At 43.5% G+C, this 19,756-nt stretch overlaps 1 protein-coding gene across 3 annotated transcripts in view; it reads right to left on the bottom strand.

Annotated features, from left to right (window-relative positions):
- BARD1 (BRCA1 associated RING domain 1) overlaps positions 1–19,756 on the bottom strand; it is a 489,699-nt gene that overhangs the window by 37,117 nt on the left and 432,826 nt on the right. For all 3 annotated transcript variants that reach the window (XM_085648552.1, XM_085648554.1, XM_085648555.1), the window contains one exon: positions 12,785–12,920. In XM_085648552.1, the coding sequence (XP_085504678.1) occupies positions 12,785–12,920 (136 nt within the window). The remainder of the gene's footprint in view (positions 1–12,784; positions 12,921–19,756) is intronic.

Here is a 19,756-nt window from a genome sequence, read left to right as displayed (position 1 = left end):
GATGAAGCTGGGCAGGGGTCGCTCCAGGTTCTGGAAAGGGGGGGGGCCCGGAGTCGGCCCTTCGGGCTCCCCACACCGAACCGCGGGAGGGGCACCACCCGCATCCCTCATCGCGTCGGCCGACGGACGGGGAGAAGTCAAAGAGCGACTATGCTTCTTTGACTTCTTCTTGTGCTTCGATATACCTGACTTCAAGTGCGAAGACTTGAAAGAAGAGTGATGATAGCTCCGTGACCGGTCCCTCGACATCCTATGAGTCCGGGATCTCGAGCGGCGCAGAGCCGACTGCCAGGCCTCAAAAAGCTTTCGGGATCGCTCCCGCAAAGACTTCAGGTTCATGGTCTGGCAGTCGGAGCACGACTTGGGGTCGTGGTCGCGCTCCAGGCAGAATAGACACACGCGGTGCTGATCCGTCACTGACATCATTCGGCAACAGGAACCGCAAGCCTTGAAGCCGGGCATTCCTCTTGCAACAGGAGTCGATGGACTCAAAAAACGATGTCAACAAAAGTAGAGAAAAAGTCAGTCAAAAAGTGACTGCAGGTACCGCTCTCTCCGGATCTGCGCTTGTTGGTGCGGAAAAAGAAAGAACTGACGTCGGCAAGCGAGGGCGGCATCTATGTAGCTACCACAAAGTCATCACGGCGCCAATGACGAACGCGGAGCTAACCGACGCCAGCTTCCGACACGCAGGGGTACTGCTGATGAAAAACTTTCCGGATCCAGTCTGACGCCTGAGGGTAAATCTCAGGTAAGGAATCTATAACTATCTGTTACTTTCAGACAGTTGGGATCCAGTGTAGTGGGAAAGAGGTGAGGGGTTGGGATTTGTCAGGCACTGTCTGCAATAGAAATTTAGTAATAGATGGGTCAGCTAGTGCAAAGGAGAAAAAACGCTCTAGCACAGCTACACATGTAACCTGGTTACAGATCCTGGAATGGATGTAAATGGTGGCTGGGTTAGGTCGGATATAGTGGTAATGGGGACACTACATCAACTAATAACAAATTACAAGCTGACAGATACTGGGCACACCAGACACGGAGATCACAGTGCATTTAAATAATACATATAGTACATACAATAAAAGGCAGCAAGTGCAATACAACATAAAAGATAGCATGTGGGTAATCCATTACAGTATATTCAGAAATCCATTAAACAAAAAAAAAGATAAATGGCAAACAGATCATAGAATTATACGTTTATGATATTATACTGTTGATTTTAGAGAATGCTCTACAGCACCACAGGAAAATATATTGGAGAGAGATTGCAAAAAAAAATACAAAGCTTGTCTGCATTGCATAAAACCTTGCACTTGCAGAACAGGCCTTAGAGAACGGATTATAATGCCCACAAAAAACATAAGAAGTGCAACAATGTCTGGCTGGAAAATTCATCCCAGGCTCACGTTAAAATAGTAGAAGAATCATATTTTCCGAAGGGAAAGGATAAAGGCGACCTAGTGCTGTTGAGTAGAAATCTCATCTAAAGTGTTCTCTTCTAAACAGTATTGATCCAGTGAAGGTAAAACCCATAAGAACGGGGAGAATTAAGAATAAAGTCACGAACCGAGAGTTTCAACAAATCAACATACTCTCTCTGTCTCTTCCTCCTCTCCCAGTAATGTGACTTCACCTAGGTGTTGCCTCTGTTAGTAATGTTCCTGGGTACAAGAAACAAATCTGATTGCCCTAGCTCAGCAGTCAACTAATTCAGTCAAGGTATCCTATATCTGTAAGTACGGCTCAGATAATCCTCAATGTAATCCCTATTGAGGCTAACTTTTTCGTTAGTTCAGGCCGATAACCAGAGCTTTAGTGGTGCCAGTCTAGCATCATCAATTACCTAGTTAATCCCAAACTCCTCGAGAGTAATAAAATGAGGGCTACAGAAGTGTAGCTCTAACAGTTTCCAGCAAAACCTATTTTATTTAACTTGGAGACATCAACTTGAGCAATAACTCCAAACTGTTGCCCCATAGGTTAGAACAGGGAAGCACTTGCGTTTATATAATTCTACCAGTGCTGGAACAGACTTAGATCCTTTTCTCCTGACAAACTGAAAAACAGATCCTGGTGCTTGTGCATATGTGCTAGCCCTGTTCCACAGACAGGGTACCCAATTGCATTGGGAGTCAAAGTAATACCCAAATAAACACCTACCCTTACAAAAATAGGTTTCATCTTGGATGGCAGATTTCAAGATGCCAAGTAGTGTCTATTGGTAAAGTTTGTCCAAATTGAGGTAATCCATAAACAACACAAAGGCCCTGATTTAGATCTTGGCGGACGGGTAACTCCGTCACAACGGATATAATGGGATTTATATTTAGGCAAATGGAATATCCATCATCCTTGTGAAGGAGTAACCCATCCGCCAAGATCTAAATCAGGCCCAAAGTTATCAATCTGATCCTGGAAAATCAGTCCTGCAAAACAAAACCGCATTATTAGCATCCAAAAGAGCAGCCACGGGGCAATTCTTCATTTTCGAGAAGTCACGGCCATGAGGCGTTAAATTATCGTGCAGCTTATTAACATATATTAGAAATAAAATAAGGGCAAGCACACAACCCTGCCTCACACCTCGATCTAAACCAAAAGAGTTAGTGCACTCACCCCAGGACCAAATAAAACAAGGCAATAAGTACGGTCGTGCTCTCTGAGAAGATCAATTGGTTCAGAATCCATCCCTATATCCCCTAAAATGGCCCACAGCTTTGATGGGCTAACACGATCAAAGGCTGAGCTAACATCCATAAAAGACAATTATAATACCCCCTCCTTAGCCACAGTATATTTTTGAATTAACAGCGTAAGATTCCGCCTCTGCACAACGGTGCCCAAGCCTTCTCTAAACCCATCTTGATAGGGATAATCATGCCTGGAGTCTCAATCCTGTCCCAAAACTATGCGTCCCACAATTTTTACAGACGACTCCAACAAGGAAATCGGATGGTAGCACCCAGGATTTGGCCTGCAGCCCTTCTTAACGACAGGCACAATAATTGCAGAAAGCCAAGAGCTAAATAATTTGCAGTGGACTGCTGAATAAAGGGCATTAATGATAATAGGGGCCCAGAACTCCGGCTTCGCTTTTTAAAGGGTCCATCAGGACCCCATCAGGACTTAGGACCTTATTACCAGGACTTCTTCTAAACAAAACTGAATAGTAAAAGGATTACTTGAGAGAATTCTCGCCGTAATATGAGCCACAGAATTATGTCCATAGATGGATTTGAAATGCGACACTCACATGTCTGCATAGATAGTAGTGCTTATGCCATCCTTCTATCTTACAAGGGGGTCACCAGAATTAACTATCGTCCACAAACTTCCTGTACCTTTCCTTGAACAGGCAATAGTTAATTTTCTCCAGTTATCCGTCTTAATTTCCTACTACTTTGCTTTAAGCACTAGTTTAACACCCCTATCTCTGGGAGGATTGAGCCCTTAGGCACTTATTTACAGCACTACAAGTACTATTAAACCACCTCGGTTTCATGTTCAGACCGAAAACAGAAGGAATCAAAATACATTTTTTAATACTTTTTCCCAGTTTAATGAATGCATCCACATTACACCCTTGTGCCGTAGGTTCAATCAACAATTGATTGAGAAACAGGGCAATGTGAGAGCTAACCAGCCGCATGAATAAATAACTAGTAAAAAGTCCACCACTTAAGGCACAGCCCTTTATCCACTGCCCGGGCGCCTACAGGGCCTGTATCGTTAGAAGAGAGTTCAGTCCTGTGTATATCAGAGTGTAGGGGTTGTGGTCGCCAGGACAGTTATCCACCGTTCCCCAGACTCAATGATGGGGAGCAGAGAAGAAGGCGATAAAAATATAATTCATCGTGCTCCCCCTACCCTGTCCAATGAAGGTAGGGGACTAACCTCACCCCCCTGACTTCAATGTAATTGATGATCTCGCAAACAAGTAACTTCCTATATAGGATTTCCCCTCCACACTCTGCTGGTGATAAAACTCATCCTTAAGGGAGAAAGGGTTGAGCCAAGTGAGACTCGTGCCAATTTTAGAGTTAAACTCGTCACCAGAATAATTCTAAAACAATTATGGACCTAAGAGCATCTCTGTCTGAGAAGGCCAACGACATTAAACAGAGTCACAACACTGCTGGCTTTCTCCGCTTGATTAAATGCATTATAAAAATTGATTAAAAAGTAGTAAAAGTATCACAGTGCAAAACCTAAACTACCTGAATGCTAGAGAGCATGAAAGGTTAATCGGCAAAACCTTGGGAAATAACATGGAGCGCAGAAGTAAAGAAAACCTTACCTTACCTTCAGTCTGCGAGAATGGGAGGGAACAACTAGCAAGCAAAAGCTAAGCAAGCCCTCCCAAAAAATATCATTCAAGGCCCAGTATTGTTGGAACATATTAACATCTAATTTGTCTATGTAATCTGTATAATACCTATTGGCAGCTTTTGCAGCAAACCTAGCAATATTCCAACACACAAGGTCAACAGAAGAGGACTGTGGGGCCATGCCACCTGGTGCTTGTCGCTCTCTTACATCAGTCCTTGGCCCTTCCTTGTACTGAACTTTCAGTGGGGCATTATTAGTGTGCAGACAGTCCATCTCAAATAGGCCTGATAATGGCGCAAAGTGGTTGGACACCCTAACAGGCTTTGAATGCTGTTTCCAGCTCTCTGTGAGGGGGTCACCAATCGAGGGTCAGGGACTATGGGTGGAGGTTGATAAAAGAAGCCACGTGGTAAAACACCAATGTTCAACCCATGAAGCAGTCTAAGCCCACCGTGGCTTAGAATGTAACATGACAGATCAAGATGCCTAAAGTTAATGATTACACAATCCCCGTGGAAACTCTTCTTAGCAGAGCCAATTCACCCCACTCACCTTACCAACATATCTTTCAAGTCCCAAATGTTAAAGTTGGCATGCTTACAGAGCCAATGGCACACCTTGATCTTTAACTGAGCAGTTGTCTCCGATGCATCAGGGGCTAGTGGTGGGAGGTTTCAAAGAATGGCTACGTACGGGCAAGCATCAGGTGGCAAATTGATAATAACACCTGGTTTCCTCTTTGGGGGCAAAGCCGTAGAACAGTTACTCCCCATCCCACCTTAGCAGAATTTCCTGCCTGACTACTAATGCTGCAGCTGGGCTCCTCCCGCGCCCGAATCAAGAAAAGAGCTGATGCAGTGTTAAACTGTGGCAGGTGTGACTTAGCAGCGACTGCCATGGAGGATTCCCACTCACAGAACAGTGAGGGTAGGCATAGAAAGTAGGATGCGTGGAACACCTCTACACACCTAAGAAACCCCCCATTAACCCCCAGGGTAGACCGTTCGGAGAGCTGTTTCTTAATCTAGCGCACCCATTAGCTCAATCAATGGTCTGATACATGTCTCGATCATAGACCTTAATTGAACAAATAACACATCCAAGTCCGATTCCTGGCTAAATGGGCAGATAGAACTGGGTAGACTACTCGGCTCGCTTGTGTTCCAAGCTTGAAGATGAGAAAATAACAACTGGGGTTCCTCGAGTTTCACTTTCCTCTTCCTCTTGGCTGGTGGCCCAACATCTGCCCTGCTATCTACAGCAGGTGCGCTATCACATGGAGTGTTTCAAATGTAGGAAACTGAAGAAGCAATATTAGTGCACTGGTTCACAGAGGATGAGGTAGGGCCTGCCATCGACTGATTTATAATGTTCCTTGGGCAGGTAATGGCGGGCTGATCAAAAAACAGTTCAACTAGGTCCAAGGGCAATCGTCTCTCAGCCAGATCTATTTCTTTAGTATTTAACCGTACAGCGCAGATGGGAAAGGAGTCCACTTGTACTGCTGTGTGAGTCTGTGGAATGTTTTGAGCATACAGATTTCTTTTTCCCTATATTCGAACCAAGAAAGCCAAGGTTTCACTACCAAGTAGGATCACCGCCTCGAACAAAGAAGAAATGGACAAAAAAACAAGACTTTAAAGGTAAATACACATCTCACACAGGAGATGTACCAGAGCTCTCAGTGGAGGCCAGGTTCTATGTCACAATCTCAACTGAGCATGCCACTAACAAGCATTTGCAAGAGACAGGCAAAAAGGTTGAAATCACAGTACCTGGATGGGGTAGCCCAGCCCAGTCTCATTGGGCTGCAGACGAGTGCAGATGTGCCCCACGCCGCTCGGAGGAGAAAGCGCTTATGAATCATGAAGCACAAAGGTGCCCCTCCTCCCCCTGCTCATGGTTTGGTGAATTGTGGGTAATGTAGTACCCCCCACCCAAAAGCAGGGGAGATGAAAGCACTTATGAAGCGAAATGTGCGTGGAAGCACATCCTGCTCAGGGCTAAGTGAATTGTGGGAAATGGAGCTCCCCACACAAGAGCAAACGTAAGGGCAGTCATTGAAGAGTATATCGAGCACAATATGGGTTCAATAGAAAGGCACGCCATACTTTGGGAGGCTTTTAAAGGTGTGATACGTAGGATATGTACAGTAAAACCTCATGCGTAACAAGGTCCATTCGCTTATCCCAACTCAGAACTCACTTAGGGATCTTGAACTGATATATGAAACCAAAGGAGATGCCACACTGATCGATATTCAAGAAAAGCTACCAGGATTTAAGGACCAAGTTGACAGAGAGATTAGAGTCCTGGAAAATATGCTGCCACAAGAGCTTAGGGTGAAGGGTAAGGTTGAGCAGGACACTAGCCAGACTGATCAGGCCCAGAGAGCAGTGGGAGACATTGTACAGAAAAATACAGATGGGAATAAGTAGAGATATGCCCATGAGGGCATCACTGGGGAGTCTGTGACATACTACACAGACCTTTATTCCTTTTGCATAGCAAACAGTGCACAAGAGGTTACCAGCTACTTAGAGAGAGAGAGAGACCCTGGTGTTGCTAGAAAACACAGATATAGTGCAATGGGAGGGACCTTGAGCATCACTGAAATTAAGGCAGCAGCAAAACGTAAGAGTAGTGGCCATGCTCCAATCAGTAATGGTAGATCTGTGGACCTTTATAAGAAGTATACAGATATACTTGTGCCACCCCCTGTTGTGGCATGTTGAATTAAATAGTGCACCAATCACCCGGGAGGTTACCCAGGTGCTTGGGCAAGGTGTGTGGTCCTAGGTGCTTATATGAAGAGCCAGGTCTTCAGCTTCTTGAGGAACACAAGAAGTGTGGAGGAGGCTCTGATGTGTTGAGGGAGGTTGTTCCATTTCTTGGGTATGATGGAGGAGAATGAGCAAACTCCAGTTTTGCATTTGCGGATTTAAAAAAGTGCTTATTATCACCCTAGTGAAACCAGAGAAGACCTAAAAGAGATACAAACCATACCATCCACTTTCTCTCAATCAAAGAAAATAAATCCTGGCACAGATTATAGCAATAAAACTGCTGCCATACATGTCATGTTCAGTCATTCCAGATCACTCGGAATTTATTCTGGGTAGATCTCCAGCCTGTAATCTACGTACACTATTTGCAAATATTCAAAAGTTCTGCCCAGAGCTAAGTGCGGCTGTTGTCACTGTATTAGGTCGGATATGGATGGTCTTCCTTATTTGAATCAAATGGGTATACATGGTCCTTGTGGCTAAAATTAGATTGAATAGACTTACACCCAGCAGGTTCACATTGACCTGGGGAGCAAGACAGAGCTGCACAATAACACTCATATTATTTACACTGGTAATGAACTGCTTGCTATATTCTTAAGAGAACGCTATTCAACTAGGGGGACTGTAATTTGAGTGTTTTTGGTTTTCTTCTCTCTCTGTTTGCAGACAATATCATGCTGCTAGTCAGGGACCCAGGTATTAGTCTCAGCCCCCTGACACAGAAATGTATAGGTTACGAGAGTCAATCTGGAACTCTGTCAATTGGTCCAAAAAGCCAATTGTATCATGAACTCCTCATAAGGAGCAGAACAAATTCCACTAACCTGGAAGGAAGCCCCTGTGCGATATACGAGGAGCACAATTCATTAAAAACCAGAGAGGGTCATAAATACATAAATTGATGTATCTGTTTAAAACTATCCCTATCGCTCTTACTCACAAGGTTTTGATCAGCTGAGATCCTTATTATTAAAATTGGCTTGGGCTGGGGAGCAAGCCAAGATCAGCAGTCAACAAAATCACTGGACCACATAAAACTGCGAGATTCTCAGTCCTCAACTTTGAGCTGCAGTACCTAATGGCAAATGCACAAAATCCTACTATCAGCAACACTGATTGATAAGCCGCACACTTAGTGATAGAAAATTATATTCAGCAGATTAGTAAAAGAAATCAATACTGCTGCATGCATCAGCTGGGTCGGGCACAGATTGATGGGACTTTGCATTCAGGGCAAGATATACTTGACAATAGTCCTGATAACTAAAAATACTGCTTCCTACAGATCCAGTGGTGGTTAAACAACTAGATAGATTTCAACTATGTACGATGATTTGGACAGAGATGGAAAATGTATGTCTCTATAGAATTTCGAAGATGGGGCGATCTGGACCCTCTAGATATATTTCTACAATATAGGCTCAAAGATACCCTATCAAAGATGTACCTGTCCTTCTCTGCAAATCTGGGTAAACTATGCTCACTCTCCATTATAATCTCAACTCAAACACCAAAGGGCCTAATTTCTTGCTTGGACGTCCTAAACCTGGAATAAATGGAACCTATTGACAGAGGGGTGCGTGGTTAATTGGTAACTGAGATAGAACATAAAATCACAGATGCTCAGTGGCAATGCTGCTGCATGCAAACCCAAACATATCCCTAAATGGACACCACAGGACAATACATTATAAATTTCGACAGAGAAGTCATGAAATTCCGCAAGGGATTGGGTATATGGGATTGGGTGTGGAAACAGACTGTAGGAGGTGATGACCCCGTGGGGCAGACTTCATACATTTGGCATGAAAATGTCTTGACAGAGAAAAAATGGGCTAAGGTGTTTTGGGCTCTTTCAAGCACTCAGAGTATGAACTGGTGCCCCCGTCCCCACTCCAGTGACTCTGGTGGGTTAAGTTGTTGTTGTTCTAAAATCATGCACGAAATTCTCAAAACTCGCTCAAAGCCTGGCCAAGAGAAGGTAGTGCTGAAATGCGGTAGGGTCTAAAGATTGCAGACTGATTAAAGGATTTGGTGTTATTAAATGATAACACAGAGGTGTGTTCCTCTGCGTCCAGGCCTTGGAATAACTGTGGCCTCCTTCAGGCACATATCTTGAGGTAGGTAGATGATAATAATCCCCATCCAACATGAGCACCAACACTGAGGTTATGATACTATAGATCTGCAGACAAAGTGTTGAAGATCATACACACATGTGCAGCGCATGCAAAGAAGGAAACAGAGGGGTATGTTAACTGTCCTTCACATGATACTTTGTCTGACTTTCTAGAGGACATGCACATAGCCCAGCTGTCACCCAGCCCTGACATATATTCAAGGAAAGTCAGAGGCCCAGAATGGGTAAAGTAAGAAAATGCCAACTTTATAAAAGTGGCATTTGCAGATTTATAATTTAAAATGCAACTTCACCATAAGATGTGATTTTAAATTGTGAGTCCAGAGACAATAAACTCCAAATGTCTATCTTTTCCCAGTTGAAAATGACACCTAAATATGTTTTAAGGCAATCCCAATGTTAACCTATGGGAATGATAGGTCTTGCAGTAGTGAAAATCAAATGTAATAGTTTTTCACAACCAGGAGATGTAAAACTAAAAAGTACATGTTCTACCTTTTAAATACAGTACACCCTGCCCATAGGGTTGCCTAGGGCCTACCTTAGGGTGACTAATATGCAATAGAAGGGAAGGTTTGGGCCTAGCAAGTAGGTTATCTTGCTAGGTCGAAATGGCAGTTTAAACTGCACACCACACAGGCTCTGCAGTAGCAGGCCTGAGCCATGTTTAAAGGACTACGGAAGTGGGTGACACAATTAGTGCTGCAGACCCACTAGTAGCATTTAATTTACAGGCTCTGGGCACATATAGTGCAGTTTATTAGGGATTTATTAGGAAATTAAATAAGCCAATTATGGATAAGCCAATGTTACCATGTTTAGAGTACAGAGCATATGCACTTTAGCACTAGTTAGCAATGGTAAAGTGCCCAGAGTCCTAAAGCCAACAAATATGAATTTAGCAAAAAGGGGAGGAGGAAGGCAACATTTTTTGGGAGACCCTGCAGAAAGGGCCATTTCCAACAGAGACCATACACACACATGTGCAGCGCATGCACTGAAGGGGACAGAAAGGTATATTAACTGAACATAACATTATACTAGGTGTGGGTGATCATATTGTATGAGTTATGACTCAGTCCAGTGTTGGTACTGCCAAGGTACAGCACGAGGATTGAAAAAAAAGACTATTTCTCTGCGACCTGGGACAATGGCTATAAAATTCAGACTTCTTGTATACTTTTTAAGTTATTTGTCATGACTACTGAAACTGGTTTCCACAATCATGTAAAGTGAAATTGACATGAAGAACTGCACTTATGACATGGTATTCCGTACCTCCAAATATGAAACAGTTGCAAGTTGTATAGCGTGTAAAAAAATTCAAAATGGAAAACTATTTGATAATATACACTCAGTCCTTCTGTTCTGCAGACTGAGAGACCCAATACCTAGAACAGACAGCCTGCTGTTCACAGGCTTCCAAATTTAGAAAACGGCCAAGCTGACCGCTATTTCTTAAAGCATTGGCAGGAACCACCATCATGGCAGTTCCTGTCAATGCTCTGTGAAGTTTGGTGCATGGCTCAGTCAACATGATGGGGCCGTCCACCAAACTGTTTTCTTTTGTATTTTCAAAAAGAAAATTGCAAAGCGGAATTTTCTTTTTAAAAAACCAAAAGAAAACGCCCTCCTCGCCATGGGAGTCTTGTCCCATGGTGAGGGTAGCATTTTGCAGTTTTCATAGCCCCTTACCACCAGGTTTTTCCTGGCATTGACAAGCATTGAAAATAGACCTCTAATTCTGCCCATCCAAATCAGATGGGCGGGATTACGGGTCTGCCTCCGACGGTCCCTACTCCGCAGGGTCGCCGGAGGGATTTAATCACGGCGGAGACAGAGTAGTCTCCGTCAAGATTAAACCAAAGGTCTGCCTGCATATAAATTCAGCAGGTGCACCCCACTTGGTGCTTAGGATGCTCTGTTGCCGTTGCAATGGAGTAACCCAACCGCCAAGAATTGAATCAGGCACAAAGTGTTTAAGAAGAGAAATGAATATATTGACAGTTTATTGGTTTCCTTGCTTTGGAGTGCTGCAAAAATGTTATAGTTTCAAAGAATCTGCAAAAATATTGTTGTTTGATACAGAATATTCTCCTATCTATTACGTAAACATGGTTGGTGGTCAGTAAGGGGTTCCTATTACTCTACAAATGAAAAAGTACAATAAAGTATTTAGACATTGAGGTTGTTTCTGTAGTGCAACAGTACTGGCTTACACTTCCTATGCTGAAAAAATGCTGTCTCTAAAGCATGTTTGTATTTCGGTGGAATGAGAATACTTTTCAGTGTAGGATAAATTGACTAATAATCCTGGAGGATGAATTAGGGGTTGAGCGTACACCTCATCTTTTGCTCCGTAAACCTATTTTCCCCAATACACCTTTTACAGTCTCAATGCACTTGTGAACCTAGTATTCTGAATTCAGTTCACTATGATGAACTACAGGCTTTAACTTTCATTGTATTGTTTCATGTTGGGTTATTCACTTCTGTGCTACGTTTCCAGTCTTGTGTCTGCCCTATTTCTACACCTGGTTCCCTTTTACAGCCCCAATGTATTTGTGATCCTAGAATTCTGACTTTAGTTCACTATAATCAAACTGTGGATTTTAATTATATTTTTACATTTTGTGTCATTGACGTTTGCGCTACAATTTCTTGTTTCCCTTTCCAATCTTGTCTACCCCATTCCTACATATCGCTCCTTTTACAGCCCCAATGCCCTTGTGAGCTTAGTATTCTGACTTTGGCTCACTATAATCAAACTGAGGATTTTAACTTTCATTTTCATTAGATTTTCTGTTATTCACCTCAGTGTTACACTTTCATGGAAAGAAATGAGTTCAAAGTTCCCAATATGACTTCTAAAACTTAACAAAATGGATACATTAAGATATTTTTAAAATCAAATAATCATATCCGTCCACGTTTTCCAGCTTCTCCGCTGCTGAGTTTCACCTAGTGCCATGTTAAGATACATTTCAATATGTTTGGCAATGAGCAATTGTGATAATTTATACACGATTTTATAATGGATAAGCAGGAAACAGGTGGCAGTTCAGAGCACATGAAATGTTTCCATAGTATTCATGCACAAAGTCCTAATAAATTGCTAAAATTAACAGATGGTACATCAGTTTGAAGTGTCTACGGAAATACACCGTTAACCATTTTACAGAAGCCAACTAAGTTTTTAAAGCAACAATAAAAACAAAGAACTTCGAAACAGCCATTTGTGAATGGCTGGCAAAATAAAAACAAAATGAGAAAAGGAGTGCCCTTTAGGCTCTATGATTATGCAATTAAATTATTCGTCACCAATGATCTTTTGAGCAGCAAACGTTATGTCACGATTCTACATTAGTCATTTTGACAGTAGACATCCTATTGACGAAACTTAAATCAAAGATATGGCACAACAGCATCTTGGAAGGCACAGCCCTATTATGTCGCCCATCTCTTAACCAAAGAGTGAACTTCTAGTACAATGTATAACAGAATGAGCAATCCTTACCGGTGCTGTTAAACTCGGTACATCTCCCCGCCTTCAGGACTCCACCAAGCTTCCTTAGAACTTTCTGTTGAGCAAAACTGAGGCCACTTGCCATTAGGACAACAGGACCCTCGCGCTGCTGGCTCAAGATCACCGGCTGCACGAGAGGGAGAGAAAAGGAAGCAGCATTTATGTACCAATACCCTTTAATGTTGTCCCAACATAAAAGTTACTTACCCGCAATACTGTTTCTCAATCACGATATTAAACTTCAGAAATTAAAACGTCATAAAGGTCTCTGCCTTGGGGCTTCATGACGGAAATTACCACATACACTGTAATGTTATTAATATTAAGGAATGTCCCACAGAAGAGAAGAATGAAAAAGCAAAACTTAACGTTCAACACTTCAGGCTTCAAATTTCAAGAGTTCAGAAGTGAACCACTGACATTCCACTTTCTACTTGCAGCTTAACCCAAGTAAATGTGTTACCACATCACTATTGAAAGCAGGCAGTGCAGCTGCTGCACGGTCACTCTTGTTAGGTTGAAGCTACCACTAAAGACATCTTCGGGAGATTCATAAAGCTTCCCTGAAAAGGACTTCCACCCCTTGCTTACCATTGGCTTTGTGGTTGTAACTCACATTTTCTGGCTTCCTATTTGTTAGTTTTATTTGTTTAAGGCTGCTCAGTGTGAGTTTGTCCCTCCCAAGGGGCAAAGCATTTTCACACCACCTCCTCTTGTATTCTTCCACTAGTGCTTTTTTCTGTACACAGGCCTATAAATCTTGCTCTTATCTGGTCACGATTGCTATGCCTTTAATGACAGAGGTCAAATGTCAGGCTCTGTCTTCCAGGGAGAGCTTGGTGTTTACTTTTCTTTCTCTGGCTTCAAAGTGAGAGGATTTATGAGACAATCTTGCTGGGTACTGAGAGGCGGAAAGGGTTTGTTTTTTGTACAAAACATTTAAATGAACTTTGCAAGTACTTCCGAAAATATCAGAATTAGGAAAGCACAAATGAAACACATTTTTTGTTAATTCTGAAGTGTACAAGAAACAAATACTTGAATATGATCAAAACAAACCAATACACTTAGGTGATGCCATTTCCACCATTTTCGTTTGTGCTCTGTATAGTTTTGTTTGTAAAACTGTATGTCTGTGCAAATGCAAAGGTAATTTCAATTGAAGATGTGTTGTCCGTAATGGCAGTGTGCTACCACACCATGCATACTCCACTCTACGTCTCTCCACTCTGCACCACTTCACGTCACTGCACTCTACTCTGCACCACTGCACTTTACACCACTACATGACACTACAGTGTACTCTGCACCACTCCACTCTACTCTACGCCTCTCTACTCTGCACTACTCTACGCCAATGCACTCTACACCACTGCACTCTTTGCCATGCCCGCTACACCACTCTAGTCTAGGCCACTACAATCTACTCTGCACAACTCCATTCTAAGTCACTCTGCAACACTGCACTCTTTGTCAATACACTCTACGGCAATGCACTCTACTCTTTATCACTCAAATCTACACCCCTGCACTCTAGGCCAGTCCACTGCACACCACCCAAATCTGCTCTGCACCACCGTACTCTATTCCACTGAACTCTATGTCACTGTACTCTACTCTGCACCACTGTATTCTATGCCATTCTACTCTACGGCACTCCACTCTGTAAAACTGCAGTCTCCACCACTTCACTCTATGCCAGTCTACTCTGCACTCTATGCCACTCTATTCTGCATCACTTCACTCTACGCCATTGCACTATACTCTGCACCACTGTACTAGAGACCACTGCACTTTACACTACTGTACTCCACACTCTACTCTATGCCATTGTACTCTACACCATTCTACAACACTGCATTCTACGACACTCAACAACACTGCCCACTATATAGCACTGAAGTCTGTGTCGCTCTGCTCTGCACTACTGCTTTCTACGTCAATGCACTCTATGCCACTCAACTCTGCATCACTCTACTCTATGCCAGTGTACTATGCAGCACTCCACTCTATGCCACTGTATTCTACTCTGCACCACTCTATGCCACTGTGCACCACTGCACTCTATACCACTGTACTTTACGCCAGTGTACTCTGTACCACTTTACTCTGCACCACTGACTCTACTCCTCTGCATTCTACTATGCAATAATCTGCGCCACTGCGTTCTATGATGCTGCATTTTACGCCGCTGAATTCTACGCGGCAGCACCATACTTCACCTTACTCTGCAAAACGTTACGCAAATGCACTTTACAACAGTCCACTCTACTCTACCCCCTCCACTGTATGCCACTTTATACCATTCCACTCTATGACACTCCACACCACTCTCCTCTAAGCCACTAACTTTTACCCTTGCTGAACAGCAGCCACACTGGTATGCAAGATGGGTGAAAGACATTAGCAAAGTCAATAGCTCCTGAGAGACCTGCTGGCTTTGCTAATGCTTGTTGAATGTTAGGGTGCTATATTCTTAAAACCACAGCAGTCATGACGGCCCATCATTTTCTTACTATATATACACAAAAACTGGATTTGGTCCTCTGTGGCATGAGCAAGTAGGGGAGGCTTGCATTGTCTAGCTCTCCCTCACAACAAGACTAATGTCAACATAAACCTAAATGGTTAAGATTTAAAATTTTAATTGAGGATTGCAAAAGAGTCACAAATTACAAAGGTCAGAAGCCAAAGGTCAGTGCCAAATCTAGCGAATATCGAACCGCATGATACAAACATACAATATTATCCCAGACACACTGCTCAAAGACTGCATAATTTAATATTTTTAACGTTTTGAGATCCTCTTATATGGACTTAAATCTGTATTACAAGTAAGAATTTATTGTTTATTATGGAGATTTCCTCCTTAAATATGGTTTAACATATGGGTAAAAAAGGCCTGATAAAAAGGCATGCAGCTGAAATTGGCCAACCATGTAAAAAATATTGTTTTTAAGTTACGTTTGTGGATTTGTATAGCACAGCTTGTCACCCGTGAGGGTATCCAGGCCCTGTCCATGGGCACGGGGAGATTAAGTGATTCGGCCAGAATCACAGGATGTTGCGTCAACACCGAGACACAAACCCGGATCCCCAGCTACCGAGTCCGCAGCTTGGCCGCTGCACCACATCCTGTTCCCCAAATATAGTACTATGCTGACAAAACAATGAAAACCATATAGGTTGACCAATCTCCTTGAAGTGGGTGATTTTTTTTTTTCGATTTTAGGTAGACTTAAGGAATGATCAGAATCACACAATATTGTCCCACTAGAAAAAAAAGGGGAGGGGGGGGGGCCGGGGGGGGTGAAAGGACATTCCACAATACACCATTGTTTTAGTTTGTGGTAGCTTGCACTGAAGTCTGTGAAACAAAGGGGCAGCTCATTTTGCTGCGGTGTTGATTTTCGTGCAGCATTCGACCCAGAAGATCATAAATGTCTATGGGAAACTCAGACAAAGTCGAAAATCCTCCTCTTTATTATAAAGAATCTGCACTCAGAATTGGGCTCAGGTAATCATCGATACTGAAGGAAGATTGCAATCAGTAATGGGTTGGACCCTTGCTTTTCTCTCCGTTTATTACAGATTCACCATCAGTAGTACCTGTATCGATGGGCCTCAGCTCAAAAATGGATGGTAGCCAAATTGTATGCCTTTTACATGCAGATGACCTTGTCATGGATATGACGGAAATAGTCTTCCAAAAGAAGCCGGACTTATTCATGGAGTACTGTAATAGGAAAAAGTTAGTTGTAAACATGGACCAAGCCAGTGATAGTTGTGCTCCCTAAACCAGGTTGTGACCCTCTGAATGTAACATCCTATTACCCTTTATATCTTTTGAACTGGATTACAAGGTTCTCAGCAAGATCGTAGCCAATCGACTGACTGAGGTAGTTCACTCATTAGTGCTCTCAGACCAGAACGGTTTCAGGGCGAAATACATTCCTCAACCTGAGGCGATTATTTCACACTATGGACTGGGCGAGGTGTACGGAGAAGGTGGGCTTGGCTGCATTCCTTGACCTAGAAAAGACGTCTGACACCCTAGGATGGGCATATCTTATGACAGCATGGAGACACATGGGGTTTGGACCACCCTTCCTTAGATGGGTGGCACTGTTGTACACTAGGCCATTCACCCAAGTACGTACCGAGGGAGTAATATTGGACCCTTTCTCAGTACTAGGCAGGGCTTCCTTCTATCACTGCTGCTGTTAGCCCGGGCAATGGAACCACTGGCATTCTTGCCAAGGGAAGATGCACCGCAGTGAGGTCTTGCAATATCGGAACATCAGCAGATCATATCCCTTATGCGGATCACAAGCTTGTTTACTTGAAGGCAGACTCTACTCTGCTGACCCCTAAATGATGACCAGAGGGAGGCACCACCTAATACAAGTTTGACCCGGAAGTTCGACTCCATCAAGTATCTGGGGATGCAAGTATATATATGAGGCAAATGCCCCGATGAAGGGGACCTGGGAGGGCGGTGGCCTCCATGTGTCGCTCACTCCTCTTTCTAGACAAGGTTGCAACTGTCACCGATAAGCAGGATCGGCATATACAAAATGCTGGTATTGCCCAGATTGTTGTACTTCTTCGCGGCCATTCCATTGGCCATATGGTAGTCATCCTTTAGAGAACTGCAGGGTATATTGACAAACTTAATATGGGGCACCGGTATGCTCCCTTGGAAGAGGGACGACTAAGTGCTGCCAGCAATATTACGTGGCAGCCCAGTTACAGTGGCCGATGCTATGTTTAGCTGGTGCGCCGTAACTCGAACATACAGGGATCCTGAATGAACTGGAGGGACGACCCCTCTTGCATAGATTCCTAGACACAATCCCCCCCAAGAACTTGGATAGTGAGTTACCTTGGACGGCCCTATACGTATGGAGATAGTATGCCTGTGTAGGCGAAAGATACATGCACTACGTGCCCAACCTCCTGATATGGACAATGCCGCTATGCGCGGGACTGAGGACAACATACCACACTAGGGATTGGGAAGAAGCAGGGATTAGATCTTGGGTGGAAGTGGTGTCCAATGAAGGATTGCACACCTTTAATGAGCTGGCACTGGAATATGGACTAGACCAGAACAGTTCCTATTGTACTCGGTTATCGGAGACTGATGCGGAGGACGTTGGGGTCTAAACGTGAAATTCCGTCCCAAGGGGCCCCGCTTGATGCGGTTTTAACTGGAGAGAATTCCACTAGGACCATCACCTACCTATACTGCACATTGCGGCGGTACACTGTTGGGGAGACCAAGAAACAGAGACGGGTGGAAGATGGCACTACTAATCGACATCCCAAACAAGGTATGCAACCAGTGCCTCCAATCAGTTAGGCAGGTGATACGCAATGCTCTGTTCTGCCTTATTCAGTTTCAATATCTACATCATGCATATCTAAGCCCTTAGAAGATTGGGAAGATGTTCCCAGGAGATAATATAAATTGCCCCAGGTGCGAAACGCAGGCAGACTAAATACACATGGTGTGGTCATGTGTGGTATGATATTCTCCTTCTGGTTGCAGGTCACACAGATGGTGTTGGGGGTAACGTGATGCCTTTTCCAGTTGCACCCTGTCTGGTGTATACTACATGCAGGGCACGTCACCAGGAAATGGAAGGGCCAGATGAGATTCTAAAACATAGCATTTATTTTAGCTATGTGCTGCATTACTATGGCATGAAAATTAGCCACGGCGCCCCTCTGCAACAATGGCAGAGCGAAATGGGCAAATGGGAGGCGCTGGCTGAACTAGCGTTGCACAATAAGCTGCATACAAGAGGAGGGGGGTGGCTCCACTAGAACGCTGGGAGACCTACGAGGAGAAATTGGAGACAAACACAGATGACCACCCTCCATGAGAGTACTGTCACTCTCTACAAGATGTTGGGAGGCGCAGGGGCGACACTTAGCTTTCCCGGATGCTTGCCGTCTGGAAGAGACGTGGGGTCATGGCTTGAGGGAAGCCGCTAATGTCCCTGACAAAAAGGACATTCTGGCATGAGACTGGGTAATGGATGGATGGGGCGTTAGGGATGCAGAGTGCGGGGGAGGGGGAGACTGATTATACACACATGCAATACAGGGGATTGTCTTTCGTTTTGTATTGTTTATATTGAAAAGTGAATGTGTTTGTTGCAGGGGTCTTTACTCCTGCGATATGATTCTCTTCCCAACTGTCGCAGTCGAGAGCTCATTGCTATCCCGGATTAGCATGCCTATTCCCCCATAATGGCGGAGTCTTTTTTGGGAGGAATGGGAAACCCACAAATGTTGTATTGGACGGAGGTATGAACAAATATGATCAAAATATAACTGACTTTCACATATTGCATACAGTAACAGCACTCTGTAATGAAGGATCTGTTGACTAAGCAAACATGCAATAAACATATTTTTTTTAAAACATGGATAAGACCAAAGGGATGGGTTTAAAAAAAAAAATCTGTAAACTTAGAATGTTACTTAGGACCTAATAAAATAGAAATAGTTATTAAATATAAATATTTAGGGGTGTAGTTTGAGAATAGACCAATGTGGAAAGAAAATATCGAATCACTCAAAGTGAGAGCCTTGTCCTCAATAAATGGCCTTGATAAATTAAATAAAAATGTTGTAGACATGTCACTAAGACCAGTGCTAACCGCCTATGCGGTGAGGATACGCTCACAATTCCAACATGGAGTAGAACTGCTAAGTTAAAGTGGCAAAAAGAACTAGGAGTACGAAGAGGGGAAATGTTTTAAGAGCCTGTTGTCACTACTAAGGCGATCCATGACCCAGGCAATAAGAATGGAAATTGGCACAACTTAATGTAGCTATCTGGAATATGCTGAGGCGGTAGGATTCTGGTTATGTCTGGAAATAGGAGAAGGTCAAAAGTTATCGACACGGGGTAAAAATGAGATCACACACAGCGAGCTGAAATCAGCC

This window comes from Triturus cristatus, chromosome 3_2, assembly GCF_964204655.1.
Source record: "Triturus cristatus chromosome 3_2, aTriCri1.1, whole genome shotgun sequence".
Classification (NCBI taxonomy): Eukaryota; Metazoa; Chordata; class Amphibia; order Caudata; family Salamandridae; genus Triturus; species Triturus cristatus.
The sequence above is the reverse complement of the archived record's forward strand: the minus strand, read 5'-3'. Positions and strand labels throughout refer to the sequence as shown.